The 25,242-nt window shown below is 55.5% G+C and overlaps 1 protein-coding gene across 14 annotated transcripts; it reads left to right on the top strand.

Moving 5' to 3' along the window:
• The first annotated feature begins 33 nt into the window (after positions 1 to 33).
• PNPLA6 (patatin like phospholipase domain containing 6) lies at positions 34 to 24,127 on the top strand. Of its 14 annotated transcripts, XM_040240582.1 has the most exons (34): positions 34 to 146; positions 1,272 to 1,333; positions 1,670 to 1,757; positions 1,931 to 2,013; positions 2,199 to 2,296; positions 4,280 to 4,420; positions 4,506 to 4,665; positions 5,163 to 5,243; positions 5,458 to 5,586; positions 5,947 to 6,027; positions 6,116 to 6,287; positions 6,841 to 6,924; positions 7,484 to 7,593; positions 7,730 to 7,897; positions 7,984 to 8,061; positions 13,110 to 13,315; positions 13,556 to 13,687; positions 13,763 to 13,886; positions 14,252 to 14,365; positions 14,624 to 14,699; positions 16,856 to 16,999; positions 17,215 to 17,278; positions 17,541 to 17,709; positions 17,888 to 18,070; positions 18,249 to 18,367; positions 18,556 to 18,712; positions 19,011 to 19,127; positions 19,215 to 19,284; positions 19,718 to 19,834; positions 21,635 to 21,936; positions 23,118 to 23,234; positions 23,378 to 23,483; positions 23,585 to 23,694; positions 23,797 to 24,127. In XM_040240582.1, exons 2-34 carry the CDS (start codon positions 1,307 to 1,309, stop codon positions 23,899 to 23,901), a joined length of 4,032 nt encoding a protein of 1,343 aa, XP_040096516.1. In that variant the 5' UTR covers positions 34 to 146; positions 1,272 to 1,306; the 3' UTR covers positions 23,902 to 24,127. The 14 variants fall into 14 exon arrangements, with proteins under 14 accessions (XP_040096516.1, XP_040096520.1, XP_040096519.1 ...); XM_040240586.1 differs by lacking the exon at positions 34 to 146 and having other exon boundaries at positions 1,147 to 1,333; positions 6,116 to 6,278; positions 16,859 to 16,999; positions 23,827 to 24,127; XM_040240585.1 differs by lacking the exon at positions 34 to 146 and having other exon boundaries at positions 1,147 to 1,333; positions 6,116 to 6,278; positions 23,827 to 24,127.
• Positions 24,128 to 25,242: the final 1,115 nt, after the last annotated feature.

Below are 25,242 nucleotides of genomic sequence, written 5' to 3'. Positions count from 1 at the left end.
CCCACACTCCGCGCGACCTTCCAAGCATTGCGGGGGGCGGGGCTGCGGCGCGCCCTGAGATGAATAATTTAAAGGGGCCGCGCCTGCGGCGCTGGGCGGAACGCTAACGGAGTTGGCGAAGGGTGGACCCCAGCTGCGGCTCCTGGGTGAGTCCGGGTTTCCTTGGCACCCGCAGGGACATCCTCTCGCGGGTTGTTAGCGAGCCCTCGGCTTTCCTAAGATCTGTCTTCCGTCTACTCTCGGTAGCTCTCGACTTCCTGACTCTTACCCCGCTCCCCCAGCTCCCGGCAGGTGTTTTCGCAGTAGCCAGGTGCATCCTCGGGTGGGAGGAGACCAATCCCCTGTGAATTTTCCAGGTACGGTCTCAAGGGCCCAGTGACTCCCCCAGATTTCCATTAATACTCTGAGGTTGCCAAAACAGTCTCAGCTTCCCAGGAAAGTCAGTGATATTCCAGCATTCTTCAGTATCACGCTCCAACGACTCCAGGGATGTGCCCAACCAGTTCCGATTTTCCCAGTAATAGTCTTATATGCCTCGAAATCTCTCGATAACTTTCTATTGACCCCTGGTAACTCCAGCGTCCCTGTTTACGTCTCCCAGCAATGGTCCCAGCCTCGTTCCCCGAGTCCCAAGGATGCTCCACACCATCAGAAAACTCCTAAACTTTACTATTACGTGACAGTAAATCTCCAGCATCAACCAGTAACACTTTGCGAGCCCACCCCACTCCGAGCATCCCAGGATACTATTGAGACCTCGGCATTGCATCACGACTCCTTGTGAAGGCGCTCCTGGCAGCATTCCGGTGGGAGCCAAGCATCTCCCCAGCCCCATGACTCGGGCCCGGTTTCCCTGGGGTGCGGCATCCAGTGTTCGCAAAGGGTGCAGGGGTGCGGCCTAGGGATCGGATCAAGATTGATCCTGCAGAGGGGGCCACCTGCTGGAGAAAACCGTGCCCCTTGGGGAACCTGTTCTCTGGCTGCTGATAGTAGGTGTCCGACCGGCTGCCCTTTAGCCCCAGGGTGCGGCTGGACGAGTGGGGCATCAGGCCGGCCTGGTGAGTAAGTAAGGAGACCCTGGTGGGACCCAGGGACCCACCTCACTCCCTAGCTCGGGCCCCGAACTCAATTTACCCCACCCTCCAGGCGTCCCCAAGCCGGCAGAGAAACCTCTCGGCAGTAAGGGTAAGAAGAGGGCAGGGCTTGCTGCAGGGGAGGGGCGGACCCAGAGTGACGACTTGCCCGGGTTGTTCCGGCTTCTCATTCCCCAGGAGTGCCAGACGTGCAGCCCTGCCTGAAGAAACAGATGGACGCCCCGCTGCAAACCGGCATGGTAAGGGTTGGAAGTTGTGCGCCGCCGCGGGGACTACGGTTCCCGACGTGCTTAGCGCGCATCATCGCGGTCCCGCGATAACTAGGCTGCGTCTGTTCAGGCTGAACTACGTTTCCCGGCGTGCACTGCGTACCGCCTACCCTCCAGAAAGAGTTGACTCCCCCGGGGTGGGAGCCGCGCTGGCCCATTTTGCAGATGGGGACGTCGAGGGCCGAGCCGACTGTGATCTCCGGGGCGGACTTGGCTCCGTTGGATGGAGTCCCAGGCGTCCCGGCCCCCGGGGAAGGCTTGGCGGGGCCGGTATGCGATGCACAGCCTGTGCCGTTCGTCCCGCAGGTGCTGGGCATGATGATCGGGGCTGGAGTCGCGGTTCTGGTCACGGCCGTGCTCATCCTGCTGCTGGTGCGGAGGCTTCGAGTGCCGAGTGAGGACCCGGAGGGCCTTTGGGGGCTGCCGAGGGATGGGAAGGTGAAATGTCTGGGCCCCTGAGTCAGTAGAGATGGGATGTGCTGGAGCCCGCACGCAGCGTCCCCATCTCTCGCCGTGCGGAGTATGCGTATAGCTCAGAATGCCCCTCTCCGCACTTACTATCCCCAGAAACCCCAGCCCCGGACGGCCCCCGTTACCGATTCCGGAAGAGAGACAAAGTGCTTTTCTATGGCCGGAAAATTATGCGGAAGGTAAGTCTGGGACCCTCTGGGGCGGCCTTTTGGCCACACAGAGGCCCTGTCCTTTTCCTAGTTATACTTCTTGGTAAGCCCGCCGCCCTCCTTGATTAAGGGCCTTGGATTTGCCCCCGCCTCCCTAGGGTCTGAACTGACAGTGGATGCATTCCTCTCACCCCCACCCCTCTTAATTCTCCCAGGTGTCACAATCCACTTCTTCCTTAGTGGACGCCTCCGTCTCCACCACTTCCCGCCCGCGCATGAAGAAGAAACTTAAGATGCTCAACATTGCCAAGAAGTAAGGCTGTGCTAGGTGTACCCGGGGCTATGTTCAGGGCTTTATGAGTGATCAACCCACACCGGAGCGTGTATCTCAGGCTTCTTTGAACCCCATGGACTGTGTCTCAGGAGTCTTTCCACGTCTGTGGGACTGTTTCAGAGCTCTCCCCTACCAGACAGGCTGTTTCTGTTCCTTGAGGGCTCTCTCAGTGATGTTTCTCTACTACAGAAGTATCTGTGAGTTATTTAATCCCCAGTTACTATCTGGCTTTGGTGGCTCAGTGGTAAAGAATCCACCTGCCAATGCAGGAGATGTGGGTTTGATCCTTGAGTTAGGAGATCCCCTGGAGAAGGAAATGGCAACCTACTCCAGTATTCTTGCCTGGAAAATCCCATGAACAGAGGAACCTGGCATGCTACAATCCATGGGGTCACAAAGAGTCAGACAACTTAGCAACTAAACAACCACAATGCTATCTTGGATGTCTTGCCTTGGTCAAATCTCCCCACGTGAGAGGGTTTATTCCAGGGCACTCCAGGGTGTTTCTGGGACCTGCTGGAGGGGCTGTCTCTACCTTTTGTTCCCCGGAGGGTAACAGTCCCTCTGCTACTGATGTAACACTCCCTCTACATCAGAAAGCACCTCTCCATGTCACCTTCGTTGCAGTTCTTCTACTACAAGGAGACTACGTCAGGGATTTCTGTTCCCTAGGAGTCATCTCAGGAATCTTTTCACGCTAGAGACAGGAAGGACATCTCAGGACATGTTATCATAAAAGGGCTACCTTGGGGTTTCTGAGCAAGGCTCTCCCAGAGATCTTCTAAGCTGAGAGCTGGCTGTGGGGTCTCCTGACAATGGTAGGGTCTACATGAAGGTCTGTCTCAAGTGTTTCTTCACACTGAGGTGCTATGCCAGGGCTGACCACAATCAGTAGGTGTGCTCTCCCATGACTTTCTATGACTTGAGCAGAAGGGCTGTCTCTAGGTCTTCCACGATGAGTTGAGGGTCTGTCCAACTCCTGGGGGGCAGTCTCATTGGCTGCACAGCCTTGAGGAGCTACCCTGATGTCACCATGACCTTCAAAGGGCTATCTCAGTTCTCTGTGACCTGGAGAAGGGCTAGCCCAAGGATCTTCCTCATCAGAAGGCGAGCCATTGTGCGATTCCTCTGTTCTGTGGAGTTTAACTCAGTTTGAGCTCATTCTAGAGGGTCTATCTTGAGCATTTTGTGACCAGTGGAAGGACTGTCTCAGTAATAACTATGCCTTGCGGGGAAGAGCTGTCTGAGGTCCATGATCAGCAGAGGAGCTGTATCTGGATTCTCTGTCTGTAACCAGAGCTATCTCAAGAGCATCTGTAGCCATCCAAGGGGCTCTCTCAGGGCTGTCTGAGGCTTGGGAGGAAGGGCTATCTCAGGGATTGTTATAAAGACCAGAGAGGCTGCATCTGGGGTCTTCTGATATAACGGAAGCTACCCCAGGGGTCTGCCTTCATGAGGGAGGCTGTATCAGGAGTCTAGTCTGTGATTGCCAGCTGAAAGACTATATCTGGGGTGCCATGATGAACATAGATGCTTTTGCTGGGGTCTCCTCGTATCTTGGAAGCTATGTCAGGAGTCTGCCCAATGAGAGGTTCCATCTAGGAAGCCTGTGACTAGTGGAGGGTGACCTCAGAGTTTTACATTAGGGGTCAGCAAGTTTCTTCTTTTACGGGCCACATCTTAGGCTTTGCAGGCTGCATACAATGGTAATGTAATGACTCAATCCTGCTATTGCATCATTAAAGCAGCCACAGATATGTGTAAATGAATGAATGTAGCTGTGTGCCAATAAAACTTTATGAACAAAAGGAGGTGGCTGGCCTGATTTGGCCAGTGGGCCAGAGTTTGCTGACCCCTGCTCTAAGGACCCCAGGAAGGGCTCTGTGGGGGCAGGAGGATCTGAGGTCTGCCTGAGCCTTCTTCCTGCTCCCCACTGCCCCCATCCCCCTCTCTTCCCACCAGGATCCTGCGCATCCAGAAAGAGGCGCCCACGCTGCAGCGGAAGGAGCCCCCGCCTGCTGTGCTGGAGGCTGACCTGACCGAGGGCGACCTGGCCAACTCCCACCTGCCCTCCGAGGTGCTCTACATGCTCAAGAATGTCCGGTCAGTGTCAGGGCACAGGCAGGGGCGTTACAGAGCTGGGGCTGACCTGGCCTCATATCTCCATTTCCCCGCCGTCCCTGTCCAGGGTGCTGGGCCACTTTGAGAAGCCACTCTTCCTGGAGCTCTGCCGCCACATGGTCTTCCAGCGGCTCGGCCAGGGCGACTATGTCTTCCGACCTGGCCAGCCGGACGCAAGCATCTATGTGGTACAGGACGGACTCCTGGAGCTCTGCCTGCCGGGGCCTGTGAGTGTGTCACCCTGGGGGGCTCTGCAGGGCAACGAGGTGGGTGGCGGGACAAGCAGGGGTGCCACAGACCCAGGACAGACAGTGGTTTTGGTCAGCAGGGTTGGTGGTTTTTTTTTTGTTTTTTTGTTTTTTTTTAAATTTGGGCCATGCTGCATGGCTTGCAGAATCTCAGTTCCCTGACCAGGGATCAAATCCAGGCCATGGCAGTGAAAGCACTAAATCCTAACCATTAGACCACCAGGGAACTCCCCAGGTTGGTGGTCCTTATGAGATGTACAGGCAGGAGTCAGGAACGGATGCCCAGGTGCGTCTGGGGTGGTCAGCACAGTCACTGGTTAGTTAGTGATGCTGGTCGGAAGGTTCTTGGGGTCAGGATGTCAGCGATCACCAAGCTACATGAGAATGGGGGCTATTGGCTTGGTCAGGGAGCAAGATGCGGGTTAGCAGGGTAAGGGCAGCACTGGTCAGTGCCCACCCTACTTTATGTGTCTCAGGACGGGAAGGAGTGTGTGGTGAAGGAAGTGGTTCCTGGGGACAGTGTCAACAGCCTCCTGAGCATACTGGATGTCATCACTGTGAGTCACCAGTATGGAGGGGTGTGGGGACAGTAGGAGGCCACACCCACCGGACTGGGTAGGAGAGGGTCACCCCAAGAGCCCCCATCTCTGATCGGTTTCTGATGTTTCCAGGAGTCCCTCAAGGAATGGCATTGGGAAGGGGCCAGGGGAAGCAGGCAGGGGGCTCTCACCACCCCGACCTTGACTCTCCTTGTGCCCCCTGTGCCCCCAGGGTCACCAGCACCCCCAGCGTACGGTGTCTGCCCGGGCAGCCCGAGACTCCACGGTGCTGCGGCTGCCCGTCGAGGCCTTCTCAGCGGTATTCACCAAGTACCCTGAGAGCCTGGTGCGGGTGGTGCAGGTGAGTGGGCGGTTCACTTCCTTCCATGACCCCCGCCCATCACAGACTCCTGGGGGCTGGGACCCAGCTGCCAAGAGGCGCTCACGATGGGCTTATCAACTCTGAGCAGCCAGACCTCACCAGCTCCTCCTCTGAGCCGCCTCCACCCCATCTTCCCAGGCTTCTGCCACCTGATTGTGGGTTTCTCCCTGGCTCCTGTGGCCCTGCCCAGCCCCTTCCTGCTCTGATCTTGACCTCTGACCGTAGCTCCGTCTCCTTCTCCCCATCCATGGCCCCACCCCCGAGTGCTAGGTCCCCGCTTTCTCCTGGGGCTCACCCTCTTTCTCCTTGGCCCCTCCTCTGCCGACCACGCCCCCGAAGATCATCATGGTGAGACTGCAGCGGGTCACTTTCCTGGCACTTCACAACTACCTGGGACTGACCAATGAGCTCTTCAGCCACGTGAGTTGCCTGCAGAGCACCAGGGGCCGGAGAGGTGAGTGACACCTGCCTCCCCCGGACATGCGACAAGGATGCCCTCTGCCCCTAGGAGATCCAGCCACTGCGCCTCTTCCCTAGCCCGGGCCTCCCACCCCGCACCAGCCCAGTGCGTGGCTCCAAGCGGATGGTCAGCACTGCGGCCTCAGAGGAGCTGAGGGAGACCCCTGGCCGGCCGTCTGACCCCACTGGGGCCCCACTGCCCGGGACTGGAGGTACCCAAGGTGACTGCTACCTGGCCCCCAGGAGCTCAGGTTGACCCAGCCTCTGCCCCTCAGTGCCTGTCTCAGTTCCTCAGGGACTCCCACCTGACCTGCCCAGCCCCCCAAAAGTGAAAGTGTTGGTCACTTTAGTCATGTCTTGACTCCTTGTGTCTTCATGGACTATGGCCTACCAGGCTCCTCTGTCCATGGAATTCTCCAGGCAAGAATACTGGAGTGGGTAGCCATTTCCTTCTCCAGAGGATCTTCCCGACCCAGGGATCAAACCCAGGTCTCCTGCATTGTAGGGAGATTCTTTACCGTCTGAGCCACCACGGAAGCCCTCAGCCCCCCAAGAGCCCTTTCAACTAGGTCTCCAGGTCTGCCTCCCGCCTGGTCCCCCAGAACCCCTGGCCTCAGTTCCATGGGCCCATTAGAATTGCTTTTCCTCGTCCCCCAGTCCCCAGGAACTCTGAGCTGACCCCTCCTCAAGCTCCCTTCAGTTCCCCACCCCCTGATTCTAGCTGTAGACCTGGGGGCTCCGAGGGGCCAGAGCCTAAATATATGTCTCCTCCAGGGGACCCAGTGAAGCCCACATCCCTGGAAACCTCCTCAGCACCCTTGCTGAGTCGCTGCATCTCCATGCCAGTGGATATCTCAGGTGGGGCACCAGGTGGAGACGGGAGAGGCTATCAGATATCGTTTATTTACTTACTTTTGCCTGCAGTGGGTCATCGTTGCTGTGCAAGGGGGCTGCTCTTCATTGTGGCGCACGGGCTTCTCATGCAGTGGCGTCTCTTATTGCGAAGCATGGGCTCTGGAGTGTGCACTCAGTAGTCGTGGTGCATGGGCTTAGTTACTCGGAGGCATGTGGGATCTTCCTGGACCAGGAATAGTACAGGTGCCCCCTGCGTTGGCAGGAGGATTCTTAACCACTTGGTCACCAGGGAAGCCCACCTGCCTCCCAGTCTTGACTTTTCTCATCCACGAAATAGGAATATTGGGAGCATTTCTCTGTCTTTTTTTTACTGTGGGTCCTTGTTGAGATGGTGCTCTCCGCACTGTAGTGAGAAGGGTTGCCAGGGAGAGAGAGAGGCGATGGATTAGTCCATGTCTTTCCGGCTGCTGCCTGGGATAACGTTATGTAGATAGTGTTTGCTTAGATTCCCACTATGGTTACTCTCATCTTTATTGCATTTATTGCCCCTCATCCACCGCAGGCTTGCAGGGCGGTCCCCGCTCAGACTTTGACATGGCATATGAACGGGGCCGGATCTCTGTGTCCCTGCAAGAAGAGGCCTCAGGGGGGTTCCAGGCAGCTTCAGCTCGGGTAAGGCCTTGCCCTCTTCCCCTGCCCCTGCCTCCTGACTCCAGTCTCCTCCTGGAACCCTGGCCTAGCCACAGGTGGAGTCTCCCAAGGAGGAAGGTTGGGGGGGAGCATGGAGGTCATAGACCCTGCCCCACAGACTCCCAGTCAGGAGCCCCGGGAGCAGCCAGCAGGCGCCTGTGAGTACAGCTACTGTGAGGACGAGTCGGCCCCCGGCAGCTGCCCTTTCGGGCCCTACCAGGGCCGCCAGACAAGCAGCATCTTTGAGGCAGCAAAGCAGGAGCTGGCCAAGCTGATGCAGATTGAGGTGGGCAGCCCAGGGTGTCTAGAGGACCAGGTAAGGGGGGTGGTAGGCATAGCTGGGCATCTCAAGCCCCTATCCTTCCTCCCCAGGACCCCACCCTTCTGAATAGTCGAGTTCTGCTACATCACGCCAAAGCTGGCACCATCATCGCCCGCCAGGGGGACCAGGTGAGTCTGACCCTTGACCTCTGACCCTGCAGCTCTGACTCGAGACCTCTCTCTCCCCATCTCTGATCTCTGATCCTTGCCTTTTCACCTTACATGTAGACCTCTCAGTCTGTGATTTCCAACCCTTGACCTTTGGATCCTATGATTCTGACCCCCAGCCCTCCCTCCCCATGTCCTGTGGACCTATTGACCTTTCCCCTCCAAACTTGAACCTTTTACACTAGGACCCCCACCCCAAGATCTCTCTTCCCTGCCCTTAGCCATTCCTGCAACCTCCATTTTTCTGACCTTAGAAATCTACAACATATTCTGATGCTCTATTTCTTATCCTAGATCCCTGCTGGGATGGGGGAGGGGTGGGGCTCACTAAATGGGTGCGGGTGTTAATTTGGCTTGAAGGCCAGGAACCAGCTCCACGAGCCCCACGAGCTGGATTTCATTGCCCCTTGATGACACGCAGGAGGTGGAGGAAACCGTAGCCCACTAATCTGCCCATTCTCCAGATGGGGAAACTGAGGCCCTTTCGTGACATCACAGCTGGGGAGCACAGGGGAGGAGGGTTAGAGAGGGAACCAGACTTGCAGCCCTTGGGTGACCTTGGGTGAATCACATAGAAACTTCTCATCTTTCCCACCTGTGGAATCGGGGGGAGGGGGTGCGGCTCATAACTACCTGCAGGAACTGTTGTGAGGATCAAGCAGGAAGTACTCAGTTCTGAGCTGCTAGGGTGTGTGCAAGGGTGACCAGTTCGAGGGAGGCGTGGTGACAGAGGGGTGGGGAGGTGACAGTAAGGGTGATATGACTTAAGTGCTGAAACTGCAGCAGCGCCCCAGGCTCAGGAGAGGGAGGTCTGCGCTTGGAGGAGGGGATGGCCTAGCTGTTAGCTGGCTGAGTGATGGTGGTTTTTACTTTAATTAGATTCTAGTTGATTTGTTATATCACGTGATCAGTTTGATTGTATTGTCGCTTTGAGCTGCTCAATGCAGAATGGGCTCCTTCCTGCAGAGTACGTTTGGTGCCAGCTGTTCGAGGTACTTGGAGGCCTGGCTGAGGAAGTGTGGTCACACCATGGCCCTTGCAGGGGCCCCTGGGCCCTGCTTATCTGAGAACCTCTGCTGGGCTCAACTCAGCCCAGCCCAGCCCAGCCCAGCCTGCTAACATACCAGGCTGGTGTGCAACCATCCAAGTCTCCTCAGGGTCTTCAGGACTTTGTTAGGGACAAAGCTGGTCTGCTGTGCCCCCTCCCAAAACCATGCACAGTTTGGCCCACCCCCCTGGAATATTTGGCCATGTTGAGACTTTTAAGCTTTTCTTGAGTGTTTTTGAGATTAGATTTTATTTATTTACTTATTCATTTATCTGGCTGTGTCTGGTCTTAGTTGTGGCACACAGGATCATCCTCTATCATGTGGGATCTTTTGTTGCAATGCACAGACTCTAGTTGTGGTGTGCAGACTCAGTTGCTCCACGGCATGTAGGATCTTAGTTCCCCAACCAGAGATCCAACCCGTGTCCCCTGCATTGCAAAGCGGATTCTTAACCACTGGACCACCAGGGAAGTCCCACAGGGTGACATTTTTGATTGGCTTGGGAGGGTGGTACTGTCACCTAATGGCTAGACACCAGGGATGCAAAATGCACAGGCCAGCCCCCCACAACAGAATTATCCAGTCCAACATGTCAGTAGTACCAACGTTGAGGAAACCCTGCTTTCCACAAACATTTCCCAAAGTATATTTCACAGAACACCTCTATCACAAGGGATCTGAGTGCAACAGGTTTGGGGAACGCGGGCTGTTTTAGTCCTTCTTGGAAGTACCCAGTGAACTCATTAGCATATTCAAAGCTCTGAGAAGCCCTGCAGTGGTGGGGGTGGGGGGGGGACATGTTTCCCAATCTGAGGATGAATGGCAGCCTAATACTAGTCACTCCCATTGTATCCCAAACCCAGTCTGGGAATTCTGTCTTGGAAGGCATGTGTGTATGTCCCCTACCCCTCCCAAGGATTCTTGCAGTGTTTTGTTGCTCATCAGGGCTTTTGTGGGGTGTCGTACAGGTTTGTGCACTGGATGAGGAAGGAACGTTTCTATCTCTAGGCAGTTTCAGTTCCTTATTTAAGAGGGTGGTACAGAGCGGTGTCCAGCTGGGCAGGCTAACCAGAGGGGAGAGGGGTATTTGCTGTGTGTAGGAGAAGGCAGTGGCACCCCACTCCAGTACTCTTGCCTGGAAAATCCTATGGACGGAGGAGCCTGGTGGGCTGCAGTCTATGGGGTCGAGAAGAGTCAGACACGACTGAGCGACTTCACTTTCACTTTTCACTTTCATGCACTGGAAAAGGAAATGGCAACCCACTCCAGTGTTCTTGCCTGGAGAATCCCAGGGATGGGGGAGCCTGGTGGGCTGCCGTCTGTGGGGTCGCACAGAGTCGGACACGACTGAAGTGACTTAGCAGCAGCAGCAGCAGCAGGCGGCTTGTGGTAGGGTCAACAAACACCAGCAGGGGTCCCCTGCCCTTGAGAAGCTCACAGATAGACCTTTCACTCAAAGGATGATACAGATTATTGCTAAATCATATAGGTTTCGTGCTACAAAGGGGATGTCCTCAGTTCTACAGCGTCTGATTTAGGCAGAGCAGTGTCTCTGAGGAAGTGACCTCCAGTGAAGGAGGAAGAGCAAAGAGAAATTAACTAGGTGCAAGGGGGAGGGAAAAACATGCTAGGCAGAGAGTACAGTGTGTGCAGACGTCCTGTGGTGGAGCTGTCCCATCTGGAAAACAAAGGAAAACCAACAAGGTTGGAGCGGAACACAGGATTTGAGAGCAAAAGGTTTTTTGGGGTTTTTTTTTGCACCAGTCAGCTTGTGGGATCTCAGTTCCCTGACCAAGGATTGAACTTTGGCTTCAGTAGTGAAAGTGCCAAATGCTAACCACTAGACCACCAGAGAACTCCCCAAAGGGGTTTTTTTTTTTTTTTTTGGTGATAATTTTAGAGATGTAATTCACACATTATACAGTTCACCCATTTAAAGAGTACAATTCAGTGGTTTTTAGTATATTCAGAGTTGTGCAACCGTAACCACTGTCAACTTTAGAACATCACCTTAAAGAGAAACACCATACTCCAAAGCCATCGATCTCCTACCTCCTAATGAGCCACAGCCCTAAGCAACTACTGATCTTATGTTTCTATAGATTTGTCTGTTCTGGACATTTCATATAAATGGAATCACACAATATGTGGCCCTTTGTGTCTGGGATTCTTTCCCTCAGAATGATGTTTTCCGGGTTCACCCACGTTGTGGCATGTATCAGTGCCTTATTCCATTATAGCTGAATACTATTCCATCATAGGAATGAGCCACATTTTGCTTCTCAGTTCATCTGCTGATGGACATTGAGTTACTTCCACTTTTTGGCTAATATGCATAATAGCATGATTCAGGTATGAACATTATATACACATGTCTGTGTGGATATGTTTTCATTGTGTCATAGGAGTTGAGTTGCTGGGTCATATGGCAACTCTGGAGAAGGAAATGGCAACCCACTCCAGTATTCTTGCCTGGGAAATCCCAGGGACAGAGGAGCCTAGTGGTTACAGTCCATGGGGTTGCAAAGAGTCAGACATGACTGAGCATGCACGCACAACACAATGGCAACTCTATTTTTGAATCTTTGAGGACTGTTTCCCAGCGGCTGCCCAATTTTACATTTCCACCAGCAGTGTATAAGGATCCCAGTTTCCTACACCTCTCTGACACTTTTTGATTCTAGCCATCCTACTGGCATCTCCTTGTGGTGATTTGCATTTCCCTAATGATTCATGCGAAGAGCTGACTCATTGGAAAAGACCCTGATGCTGGGAGTGATTGGGGGCAGGAGGAGAAGGGGACGACAGAGGATGAGATGGCTGGATGGCATCACTGACTCGATGGACATGAGTCTGAGTGAATTCCAGGAGTTGGTGATGGACAGGGAGGCCTGGCGTGCTGCGATTCATGGGGTCGCAAAGAGTCGGACACGACTGAGCGACTGAACTGACTGACTGACTGACTAATGATTCATGGGGCTTCCTAGGCAAGGCACGCTAGTGCCTGCCAATGCAGGAGACATAAGAGATGTGGGTTTGGTCTCTGGGTTGGGAAGATCTCCTGGAGCAGGGCATGGCAACCCACTCCAGTATTCTTGCCTAGAGAATCCCATGGACAGGAGCTTGGCAGACTACAGTCCATAGTGTCGCAAAGAATAGGGCATGACTTAGCACGCAGCATGCAGTGATTTGTAATGTTGAACTTCTTTAGAGGATCACTGGCCATTCATATAACCTTTGGAGAAACATCTATTTGGAGGCTTTGCCCATTTTTAAAATTGAGTTATTTGTCTTTTTAGTGTGGAGTTGTAAAAATTCTTCACATATTCTGAATACCAGACCCTTAGCAGATATATGATTTTTCAGATATTTTCTCCTAGCCTGTGGGTTGTCTTTTCAGTTGATAGTGCCCTTTGAAGCTGAAAAATTTTTAACTTTGATGAAGTCCAGTTTATCCGTTTTTCATTTTGTCACTTGGGCTTTTAGTATCATATCCAAGATTCCATTGTGTCCATGGTCCAGTGTGGCCATGATTGACTCCTGTGTTTTCTCCTTAGAGTTGTATAGTTTAAGCTCTCACATTCATGTCTTTGATCCATTTTGACATGATGAAAGGTGAGACTCCAACTTTGTTCCTTTCCATATAGCTATGCAGTTGCCCAGCACAAGCAAAAAGGACCTAAGCTCAGCCATGCTCCTATGTAGCCAGTCTTCCCAGCCTCTTGCTGGCCCTGTTGAAAAGAATTCCTGCCTCTTAATCTGGGCTGAAATGGGTGATCTATTAGCAGCATCTGCTGTGGGTGCTGGATGGGAATATAAATACATGTGCTGCTAAGCGCAGTGCTATGGAAGGCCTTCACTACCTCCAACTTTTCTTTCCTTAACCTTTTCCGAGCGCACAGACCCGAGGTGTGGGTGCGGTATCGCCCACGTGCCCATCTCCTGGCCCCTCCCTCACAGGATGTGAGCCTGCACTTCGTGCTGTGGGGCAGTCTGCACGTGTACCAGCGCATGATCGACAAGGCGGAGGACGTGTGCCTGTTCGTGGTACAGCCCGGGGAGCTAGTGGGACAGTTGGCTGTGCTCACCGGCGAGCCCCTCATCTTCACACTTCGAGCCCAGCGTGACTGCACCTTCCTGCGGATCTCCAAGTCCGACTTCTACGAGTACTGCCTGGGCCCGATGTTGGGGCGGGGGTGACTCAGGGGGTCCCCTGACCAACTCCATTCTGCCCTGCCTGAGGCTATGCCTCCGACCCTCCACACTTTTCAACGGCACTTGAAAAGCTGTTTTCACTTTTTGAGCCCTTCCTGTCCCACCCCCGAGGCCATCACCCAACTCAACACTCCCTATCGGCTGTTCCTGGGCTCCCCCCCGGCCCATGCGCCCTTGCCCTTTGCCTGCAGGATCATGCGTGCACAGCCCAGCGTGGTGCTGAGCGCCGCACAAACTGTGGCCGCCAGGATGTCGCCCTTCGTGCGCCAGATGGACTTCGCCATCGACTGGACGGCGGTGGAGGCAGGACGCGCACTGTACAGGTGAAGCCCCCGCCCCTACCTCTTCCTTCAGGTCCTGCCTACCTGCCTACTCTGACACCCGCACCCCCACCCCAGGCAGGGCGACCGTTCAGACTGCACCTACATCGTGCTCAACGGGCGGCTGCGTAGTGTCATTCAGAGGGGCAGCGGCAAAAAAGAGCTGGTGGGCGAGTACGGCCGCGGGGATCTCATAGGAGTGGTGAGCGTGGCCCCACTCACTGACCTCTAACCTCTCCCAGTCCAGGTTCCCCCCACCCCCAACATATACTTCATCCCGGGCAACAGGATGGGGCACTAAACGTGCCCCCCCCCCCACGCCTGCCTCTAACCTCCTGTATTCCACTTTCTCCAGCTGCTTTCCATGGGGCGGGGAGATGGGGGCAACCTCATCAGCGTAGTGGGGGACCCTCACCCGGTGTGGAACCCTCTCCTGGCCTGTCTTTCCCCGAGCTCCGAGATGGATAGCGAGGCTTGGTTCCGCCTTCTGTCTGCACCGACAGTCGGCCTTCCCCTTACCTATCAGCCTCCTGGCTCATGCAGCCCTGGTCACGCGCTGTCCCCTAGGTGGAGGCGCTGACAAGGCAGCCACGTGCCACGACGGTGCACGCGGTGCGCGACACAGAGCTGGCCAAACTCCCCGAGGGCACCCTGGGCCACATCAAACGTCGATACCCGCAGGTGCAGCTCGCTGGGCTGGGGGCTGTTCTAATCGGGGTGGGACAGACGAGTGGGGGTGTGGCCCTAGAGGAGGCGGGGCCTAATGGGTGGGGCGGGGATTTGGTGCGGATGGAGCCCTGGGGAAGAGCTGAAGCCTCCAAGTGAGGGGCGGGGCTCATGGGGTGGGGCCCAGGTAACGGACCCAGGCGCCCTGGTCAAGGAGGTAAAGGTGGAGTTGCTCCTGCAGTCTAACTGAACCCCCGGCCTCCAACGCCCCAGGTCGTGACGCGCCTCATCCACCTGCTGAGTCAGAAGATTCTGGGGAATTTGCAGCAGCTGCGAGGACCCTTCCCAGGTGGGAGCCTGCAAGCGCCTGGGAATACTGGGGGGTTGTTCTCCAATGCCGCAGAACGTGCTGGGGGAGGGAGCCTTGAGCCCAGGGCATGCTGGGAGGTGGAGTCCAGCGTATAACCTGCTCTGGGCGGAGCTTGAAGCAGAAAATGGCAATCCGAGTTCTGGGGCGTGCTGGGGGATGAAGTTCGGGTTCCTGGGCATGCCGGGAAACGGAGTCCTGGAGCCAGGGCTGCTCAGTTCAGTTCATTTCATTTCATTTCATTTCAGTCGCTCAGTCCTGTCCGACTCTGCGACCCCATGAATCGCAGCACACCAGGCCTCCCTGTCCATCACCAACTCCCAGAGTTCACCCAAACTCATGTGCATTGAGTCGGTGATGCCATCCAGCCATCTCATCCTCTGTCGTCCCCTTCTCCTCCTGCCCCCAATCACTCCCAGCATCAGGGTCTTTTCCAATGAGTCAACTCTTCGCATGAGGTGGCCAAAGTACTGGAGTTTCAGCTTTAGCATCATTCCTTCCAAAGAACACCCAGGGCTGATCTCCTTTAGGATGGACTGGTTGGATCTCTTTGCAGGATGGATGTTAGTGGAATCTAAAGCGTCAGTCATGAGGAGAGGTGCGGGTCTTAGGGGCAACCTTGGTTCTGGGTGTCAGAGCTGGCTGGAGGATGGAGTCTACCTACTAGGAAAGGAATACCTAGACTAATGTGTGCTGGGAAGTGTAGTTTGTGGGGTGGTGTTTGGGGCCTAGAGTATATTGGGAAGTGACTTCAATAGGTTACCAACATGGTGGGAGATGTGGTTCCTGGTCCTGGTGGATGCTGGGAGTTGTATTTCTCAGTGTCAGTGCATGCTGGGAGGTGTGGTTCCCTTCCAGGGCATACTGGGAGGTGAAGTTTCCCAGCTATGATACACTGGGAAGTGGTCAGAATCGAGGCGTGCAGAAATATGGGCCCGAGGTTTTCGGTTACGGTGACCTGACCCTGGACTAGCCTAGGCAACCTCTACTTTCCTTTTCCCCTGGGGGCTTCTGCCCAGTCAGCCCTGACACCTGGATCTCTGGGGTGGGGCCAGGGTGAGCCCTGGCAAGGAACCATCCCTACGCCCAAGGTCTTCCCCGACAGACATTCCCCCTAGTCCTACACTCTGCACCCAAGTACACTTTCACTCCCACTCTGCTGGCAGGACCACACTTGATGTGATTCTGGGGCAGCTATGGGGGCAGGGACTTTAAAAATCTCAGACCCCTGAGAACCTCTCTGTGATGCTATGAAGACCAAGTTTCTAGTGAGCATCTAGTGTGTGCTGGGCATCCTGCAGGGTGGTGGGAAAGTACACAAGACAGACAAAGCCCCTAGAAGGGTTTATGGCTTGGCTTGCAAGATAACAGTTTTTAAAACACAAAGAGTACATCAGTTAAGGTACTGTGTAGAAAACAAAAGAGAGTCTTGATGGGGCGTGACTAACCTAAGGAGGCAGGCTTTTCTGAGGACAATGAGCAGAGACTTGATAAATGAGATGGGACCAGATACTGACAGGACTCCGACAGGGTTTGGTGGTGTTGAAACACTTCAAGGGGGAAAGTGAGTGAGGGGGAGAAATGGGCCAGGGCAAGTCTTGTAGGAACCAGAAAGGCATTTGAACTTGTTTAGATTGTTATAATCTGAGCAAACTCTGGGAGATAGTGAAAGACAGGAAAGCCTGGCATGCTGCATGGGGTTGATGTTTTAGTCTAAGGTGTATGCAGAGAAGCTGAGACGCAATAGGTGGGTCAGAAACATCTTTATCTCAGTCTAGTTCTGTGTTCAAGTCCTCTTAGTGGACAGAGACTCCCCCCAGCCCCTGCTGCCCTGCCTGGGTGAGAATGGGTAGGGGCACAGATCAAGTCCATGTAGGCAGAGTGGAAAACAGAACGGGTTATACAGTTGTGTAATGGATCCCCCTGAGGAGATTGGGCCAAAACTGAGGATCAGATAGCCAGATTTTATCAAGGACAGTGGTTCAGGCTGTGGGGCTAAGATTGAGACCATGACCTTCAGTATGGTGTCACTAAGCCTCAGCTGAGGGACAAGGTGAAGGGATTTCTGAGAAGGTAGGGGAGAGCTGACCTTTCCAAACACAGGACCGCACAGCAAATACCATCCTTTGGGGTCTCAGCAGGTTCGGGACTAGGTGTCCCCCCTCACTCGGAGCTCACCAACCCTGCCAGCAACCTGTCAACAGTGGCAGTGCTGCCCGTGTGTGCCGAGGTGCCTATGGTGGCCTTCATGCTGGAGCTGCAGCACGCTCTGCAAGCCATTGGTCAGTCATGGGCAAGGGCAGGCCTTTGGTCTGCGTGGGGCAAGGCGCGTGTGGGTGGGGCATTGGTCAAGGAATGGAGATGCCTTGGTGGGTCAGGGTGGGGGTGGAGCTGGAACAAGGTCCTGTAAGCCAAGTAGGTGGTATTCTCTCATGGGAGAGGCCCACCTCTGTTGGCCCAGGTTCCTAAACACCCTTCCTCACTCATCCATCTCCAGGCCCCACGCTCCTCCTCAACAGTGACATCATCCGGGCCCGCCTGGGGGCCTCTGCACTGGACAGGTGTGTGTTGTGGGTACGGGGACGGGGAGCACAGGGATGAGCTCAGAACGTAGGATTCCTTCAGTGTCATTTGAGTTCTAGGCTGTGAAACAAGGAGCGTGGGCCCCCATCCCTCTGGCCACTGGGGAGACAGTGGGGTAAATCGGTCTCTAGAGGACGCAGTCATGTCTAGGCCTTGAATGTCCACATCCACGTCCCCACAGCAGTGGAGCTACATGGTCTCTGACCAGCCCCAAGATGACCCTCCCCACTCCCACCCTAGCATCCAAGAATTCCGGCTGTCAGGGTGGCTGGCCCAGCAGGAGGACACGCACCGCATCGTGCTCTACCAAACAGACACATCGCTGACGCCCTGGACCGTGCGCTGCCTGCGCCAGGCCGACTGCATCCTCATCGTGGGCCTGGGCGACCAGGAGCCCACACTCGGCCAGGTCCGGAGACCAGGCACAGTGAACCCCCATCCCTGGGATCCCGCCCCAGGCCCTTGGGTGCCTGTGCTGGGCCATGTGCACCTTCACCAGTGGGGCTAGGGGGCCAGGTATGGGGGCCGGGGAGGAAAGCACCGGTGAGAGTGACTTCCGTCCTCCTCACTCCCACCCCCCCATGCAGCTGGAGCAGATGCTGGAGAACACGGCAGTGCGGGCCCTCAAGCAGCTGGTCCTGCTGCACCGCGAGGAGGGCGCAGGCCCCACGCGCACTGTGGAGTGGCTCAACATGCGCAGCTGGTGCTCGGGACACCTGCATCTGCGCTGTCCGCGTCGCCTCTTCTCACGCCGCAGCCCGGCCAAGCTGGTGAGGGGTGCTATGGGGCGCAGGTCCACCGGCAGAACCCTTCGGAGGCGTGGCTAATGGAGGGGCATGGCTTAGAGACCAGAGGGGCGTGGCGGTGTGTTGAAGGTCCAGAGGGTGCCTCCTACACCGCCCCCCCGCCCCCATCCTTATGCACCGTGTCTCTCTCCCCTCATACCAGCACGAGCTCTACGAGAAGGTTTTCTCAAGGCGCGCAGACCGGCACAGCGACTTCTCCCGCCTGGCGCGGGTGCTCACGGGCAACACCATCGCCCTGGTACTGGGCGGGGGCGGGGCCAGGTGAGGGGTGTGGTCAGTGCCGGCAGGGGCGGGACCAGGTGCCTTGAGGGGTGGAGCTGACTCCCTGAGCGAGATCCCACAGGGACTCGCTAGCACCACGTTCCTTGCTGGTCGGGGAGACGAGGAGATTCCTGGGGATGGGGCTTAGGAGATTCCTAGCAAGTCACTGAGTCTCCTCCACCGTGCAGGGGCTGCTCACACATCGGGGTGCTGAAGGCATTAGAGGAGGCAGGGGTCCCCGTTGACCTGGTGGGCGGCACGTCCATCGGCTCCTTCATCGGGGCCCTGTACGCTGAGGAGCGGAGCGCCAGCCGCACTAAACAGCGGGCCCGGGAGTGGGCTAAGGTGTGCGTTACGGGGAGGGGGGTGGGGAGGTGATGGGGAAGGGTCCCCCCACCCCAGGAGCACCCTGAAAAACCTGACCTCAGAGGGGCTTCTGGACTTCTCCTGACCCTCCCTGTCTTAATCCTGTAAAGCCCATCCAGATTCTTATACCTCCAGAACCTTGGATGACCCCTGTGATTTCCGGGCTAGTGATCCTAGCCCCCAACTCCCAGCTAGAACAATCAAGACCCTTAGGGACCTACTAGTCAGTAACCCCCAAGTGACTCCTGTTTGACCCCAGCTCGCCCCTCGCTCCTAGAGCATGACTTCGGTGCTGGAGCCCATACTGGACCTCACCTACCCCGTCACCTCCATGTTCACGGGATCAGCCTTCAACCGCAGCATCCACCGTGTCTTCCAGGACAAGCAGATCGAGGTGAATACTTCCCCCATGCCCGCCCCACCCCCACCCATCCCCATAGGCCTCCCCAGTCCTCCTGGATTGCGGTCCCTGTTCCTGCAGGACCTGTGGCTGCCATACTTCAATGTGACCACGGACATCACCTCCTCGGCCATGCGTGTCCACAAAGATGGTGCGTACCCCCAGGCAGCCCAACCACAACCACTGGGGCCGTTTGGGGAATGGGTGCTGGGGGGGCAGCCAAGTTGTTAACATGAGTGACCATCCCTCCTGGCCTGATTGCTGAGCACTAACCGTCACCCACTAATGCCCCAGAGGGCCCCAGGTATGTCTGTCCTGGGGAGGGTGGGGGGGTCGGGAGACTTGTCGGGTGCCTCACCCCCTCACCCCCCGTCCCCGCAGGCTGCGTGTGGCGCTACGTCCGGGCCAGTGCCTCCTACTGCCCCTACCTGCCCCCGCTCTGTGACCCCAGGGACGGGCACCTGCTGGTGGATGGGTGCTTCGTCAACAACGTGCCAGGTCAGCGAGCCCATGGGGCTGGCCAGGCCTCTGAGTGCGTCTGAGTGTGCCTGTGCGTGTCTGTGTCTGTGTGTCCCGCTGGGCAGGCTCCCTGTGGCGATACGTGCGTGCCAGCATGACACTCTCGGGCTACCTGCCGCCGCTGTGCGACCCCAAGGACGGGCACCTCCTCATGGATGGCGGTTACATCAACAACCTGCCAGGCAAGTAGCCACCTGCTCGCCCCCTGTGCGGACACACGGGTGAGCTCACAGCCAGTATGTGCATGTGTAGGATGCACGCATGTGCTGTGTTGGACACGCATGTACACACATAGATGGGTGGGGTGCCTCCACCACCAGCTTTCTCTCATACCTGTTGACTTGAAGCATGCAAGTAAGAGGCAGGGGCATTTGCAACTTAAAATTCCACACACACAGAAGCGTGCAAACACAAGTAGACCCCTATGCTGGCTACACAGATGCTTGAGGTCCCATAAGCCAGGGATCCACACAGTTCACTTGCACACCAAGTTCAGCCCCCTGCCTGATTTTATAAATAAAGTTTTATTGGCACACAGCCACTCCCAGTCATTTGCCTTTTGTGTGTGGCTGTGTCTGTGCAGCAGAGTCAAATAGTTGCATCAGAGACCACATGGCCTAAAAAGCCAAAATAATTTTTCCTCTGGCCTTTTACAGTTTGCCAACTCTGGCACAGGCAGCCCATATAGATACATGCGCTCACACAACCACATTCACGTGAGCAGGTGTGTACAAACTCTGATAGACAGGCATGCATGGATGCACAAGGAAACATACACAGACATTGATCTAGGGACATGTGAAAGGAATACAAACAGTACTGGGTGTGTGTACAGAGGTATACCCCACCCAGAGGTGGGTGTATTCACAAACATACAGACAAGAGTTGCATATATCTGATAAGGGTGAATACAGCGTGCGTGCACACACAAAAACTTGTGAGGGACACAGGCAGTCTGATGGAGACTCAGGTGTCTTTGGGGAATGGGCGTGGCTATAGGACCTGTCCATAGGCACCCCCAGACCCACACAGGGACCCTCACTGGGGCACACAGACTGTGACCACAGCACCCCACACACACTATGCCATCACTCCACCCTTTACCCTTTCCGTCCTGCTCCCCTGAATCTCCTTGAACCAGCTCTTTGCTCTCTTGTTTCTTGCCTCAGTCTTGAGGTCTCTTATTCTGCCTGGATTCTCTTTCCTTCCATATGTCTGGCCACTCATCTCTTTCTCCCACCTGTCTCTGTTGCTGGCTCTGGTCCCCTGTGTTTCTCTTCCCTTGGCTCTGTCTCCTGGCGTCTTTTTTTGTTTTTAGCTGTTCTGGGTCTTCCTTGTGGTATGTGGGCTCTTTGGTGAGGTATTTAGACTTCCTCTAGTTGCAGTGCAATGGGGCTTCTCCAGTCGTGGCACAAGGCCTTAGTTGCCCTGCAGCATGTGGGATCTTAGTTTCCTAACCAGGGATCGAACTCATGTCCCTTGCATTGGAAGGTGGATTCTTAACCACTAGACCAGCAGGGAATCCCTCTCTGGGTGTCTTTATTCCCACATCTCCCTGTCGGTTTCCTTCCACCCCTGTCTCCCTGCATCTTGGACCCTCTGTCTGTTTCCATGACTCTGATCCCTTCACCTTTCTTTCCTGATGTCCTTACTATATTCTCTCTCTGTGTCACTCTCCTTCCATGTCTCTGTTCCCCATGCATCTGACTTCATGTCTCTTTCCACAGTGATTTCGTCCCTGTACTCCATCTTCTCCATTCCCTTGGCCCTGGTTCCCCAAACCCCAAAGCTCCAACACCCAACCCCACTTCCCACACATCATCAGCCTCTACGTCCACCCATACATACCCCTTTGCATCCCTGCATGTCGTTCACATGGTTTTTTTGCATGACCATGTGAGTGATGGTGTTTGTGGGACTGGGTTGATCTTCCCTGCCCCGGTACTAGTGGGGAGCCCCCAGCTGACTCCCTGGCCCCACAGCGGACATCGCCCGCAGCATGGGTGCCAAGACAGTCATCGCCATCGACGTGGGGAGCCAGGACGAGACAGACCTTAGCACATACGGGGACAGCCTGTCTGGCTGGTGGCTTCTGTGGAAGCGGCTGAACCCCTGGGCAGACAAAATCAAGGTTCCAGACATGGCAGAGATCCAGTCTCGCCTGGCCTACGTGTCCTGCGTGAGACAGCTGGAGGTTGTGAAGTCCAGCTCCTACTGTGAGTACCTGCGCCCACCCATCGACTGCTTCAAGACCATGGACTTCGGGAAGTTCGACCAAATCTATGTGAGTTGGTGGGAGCCACCTGGTGACAGTGTGGTGGGCCGGCAGACCTTTACTCCTGAAAGCCCAAAACCACAGAAGGGGAAAGAGTCTAGGGCTCTATTTGGGATCTGGGGGGAATAGCACGGTAATCAATTAGTGATGTCTACAGTGAGTGTCACAAGGGGGCGTGGCTGCACATGCGCTATGTATGAACTACCGGGCAAGTTGCGCTGCTGGAAGCACAGTGTAGAGATTTCTAACACCATTTCTGTGTTGGTGGGAATAAGCACCACGGTCAGGTAGTAATGTCTGCTACAGGTTTGTGATGTACTGAATGGAGCAGTGTGTAATGTGCCACTGGTCCAGAAAAATGGATCATAGTGCACGCCAAGAGTAAATGATCAGTAGCTGGGGACTTCCCCTGTCCAGTGGTTAAGATTCCGAGCTTCCGCTCCCGGGGGCGCGGGTTCAATTCCTGGCTGGGGAACTATGATCCTGCCTGCCACATAGTGCGGCCAACAAGAGAAGAAAGAAAGCATCAGTAGCTGCCTGTCCAGTGCGCTGAGTAAAAAATGTCTGATGCCCTTTCTAGGCTCACTGGGAAGGCAAGCCATGATGGATTAGTGATGTCTGTAGTGGGCATGGGAGATGGTGATATTTAGGGGTATAGCACATATTTGCAAGGGCTTCCCTGGTGGTTCAGATGGTAAAGAATCTGCCCACAGTGCCAGAGACCCAGGTTCCACTCCTGGGTCAGGAAGACCCCTGGAGAAGGGAATGGCTACCCACTCTAGTATTCTTGCCTGGAGAATTTCATGGACAATGGGGACTGGTGGGCTACCGTCCATGGGGTCACAAACATTCGAACATGACTGAACGACTAACACTTATTTGTAGAGCTTGAATAAGCTTGCACACTGCCACCTGTGTCCTTTGACAATTGACACACTCCGTGGGGCTGAGTAGGGAAAGAAATGTGCTAAGAGGGATTAGTAATATTTGGCAGGGGCACAGGATCGAGGACATGGGGGTGAGTGTGCTAAGTACACCCAACTCTGAGCTTTATGTAGTCTCAAATGCCTGCTCCTACAGAGCAGCAGGCTTCTGAGGAGCCAGGGGAGGGGTAGGCAGGGTGGGGATAAGCAGAGAGGAACATTCTGGGGGTTGCACACATGGCCCCAAGCCCCCTTCATTTCCTGCAGGATGTGGGCTACCAGTATGGATCAACCGTCTTCAGTGGCTGGAGCCGGGGCGACATCATTGAAAAGATGCTCACGGACCGGCGGTCTGCCGACCTGAACGAGAGCCGCCGTGCAGACGTAAGCTTGCGCCCTCCTCCATCGGCAGGGCCCCTCTGACAACAGATTCTCCCCAACCCCAGTTCCCTCTGGACCCCGCCCCCCTCCCCCCAACACACACACCTCAAATGATCGCCGAGAGCCTCACCCACATCACCCGGCAGGTGCTCGCCTTCCCCAGCTCCGGCTTCACCGACTTGGCGGAGATAGTGTCCCGGATCGAGCCGCCCACCACGAGCTACGTTTCGGTTTCCGACGGCTGTGCTGATGGTGAGGGACCGAGGGCCACCCTAGGAGGGTGGGGACGGTGTGTGTGGCCGGAGAGATCAGACCAGTCCTGAGCCGCGTCAACTTCACCCATCCCATTCCAGGGGAGGAGTCGGACTGCCTGACGGAGTACGAGGAGGACGCGGGCCCCGAGTGCTCACGGGACGAAGGGGGCTCTCCGGAGGGCGCAAGCCCCAGCACTGCCTTGGAGATGGTGAGAGGGGGGTGACCCGGGCCCCCCCTCCCCCCCGCCGGCGCAGTGGGGAGACTCTGCTGACGTGCCCCCCTGGCCTGGGCTGTGTGATAACACATGCAGGGCGTGGGGGGGCATCCCTTGTCCCCACAGGAAGAGGAGAAGTCGATTCTCCGGCACCGGCGCTGGCTGCCACAGGAACCCTCCACCTCTGCTGCAGATACCTGAGGACCTCCAGAGGGGTCCCCGCCTTGGGCTAGACAAGGGGTGAGCCCTGTGGGGGTGGCTCACTCCCCCTCTGCCTGCTGCTATGCCTGTGACCCCTTGGGTCCCCCTTGACCCCCAGGGTCCACACACTGGACTGGCCTGTCCCCCCCTCCCTGGCGTGGCGGAGGGGCAGCACTGCACTGATGACCCTCGATCAGTCACACCAATAAACCTTCCCCTCTTGGAAGTGGCCTTATGTCATCTTTGGGTTCAGGGGGCGCCTCACTCCACCTTCCGTGCTCAGGGTGGCTGAGGCTGGCACTGGAAGCAGCCTTGAGCTGGTCACAGTGACCAGTGCTCCCAGCCTTGGGCTGAACATCCCCCACTCCCAGTGGGGGTGGCCTGTAGTCCCACTCAGCGCAGGCTCTGGACCCCACGGCCTGCAGATGCTGTGTGCCTCAGATGCCCATTCTGGCACCCCTCATTTTCCATACTAGGTTCCCACAGTCTTTGCCCCTTGACTAGTCCTACTGTGTGCAAAAGCTCCATGTCTTCTATGTGTCCCTATTGTGTGTGCCCCTGGGCCTGGTCCCCAGAGGATGTCCCATACGTACACGCATGAACGGGGCTCAAGAACTTTACTCTCAGAGGTCCCAGCCAGTTTCCTCTGTGTGCTGCTGGCCTGTTGGGACTCCCCATCACTGCCTCCCCTCCCTGGAGCCAGAGTGGGGATGTGACAATGGCTAGGCTCATTCACAAGACTATCTTGCAGGCCGTGGGGAACCCTGGATGATTTTTTATTTGTTTAGTTGTGTGTGTATGTTTTATTATTAAATATACATAGCATAGGAGACTTCCCTGTCCATCCAGTGTTTAAGACCCCATGCTTCCAATGCAGGGAGCATGGGTTCGATCCCTGGGTGAGGAACTAAGATCCCACATGCCATGTGGTATGGCCAAAAAAAAAAATAAAATTTTATATGTATATATTTTTTTCTTTTTAATTGAAGTATGGTTGGTTTACAATGTTGTGTTAGTTTCCGGCACACAGCAGTGATTCAGTTATATATAAGCCATACATTCATTTTCAGATTCTTTTCCCTTACAAATTGTTATAAAATACTGAGGATAGTTCCCTGTGCTATACAGTATGTCCTTGTTGGTTATCTGGTTTTTTTAATAAAGTGAGAGAGAATGTTTTTGTTGACTCACTATTTATCTGGCTGCGTCAGGTTCTCATTGTGGCATGTGGAATCTTCGTTGTGTCATGGGAGATCTTTTGCTGTGGCACAGACTCGCTGCAGAGCACAGACTTTACTAGTTGTGGCACATGGGCTTAGTTGACCCTGGGCACATGTGAAG

Source organism: Oryx dammah, unplaced genomic scaffold, assembly GCF_014754425.2.
Source record: "Oryx dammah isolate SB20612 unplaced genomic scaffold, SCBI_Odam_1.1 HiC_scaffold_5, whole genome shotgun sequence".
Lineage (NCBI taxonomy): Eukaryota > Metazoa > Chordata > Mammalia > Artiodactyla > Bovidae > Oryx > Oryx dammah.
The sequence above is the reverse complement of the archived record's forward strand: the minus strand, read 5'-3'. Positions and strand labels throughout refer to the sequence as shown.

Coding starts and splice junctions, on each gene's coding strand:
- PNPLA6 (XM_040240573.1), top strand. CDS start 1,529: ATGGGGACGTCGAGGGCCGAGCCGACTGTGATCTCCGGGGCGGACTTG. Junction 4,666..5,162: donor AGCTCTGCCTGCCGGGGCCT/GTGAGTGTGTCA, acceptor TATGTGTCTCAG/GACGGGAAGGAGTGTGTGGT. Junction 23,235..23,377: donor ACGAGAGCCGCCGTGCAGAC/GTAAGCTTGCGC, acceptor ATCACCCGGCAG/GTGCTCGCCTTCCCCAGCTC.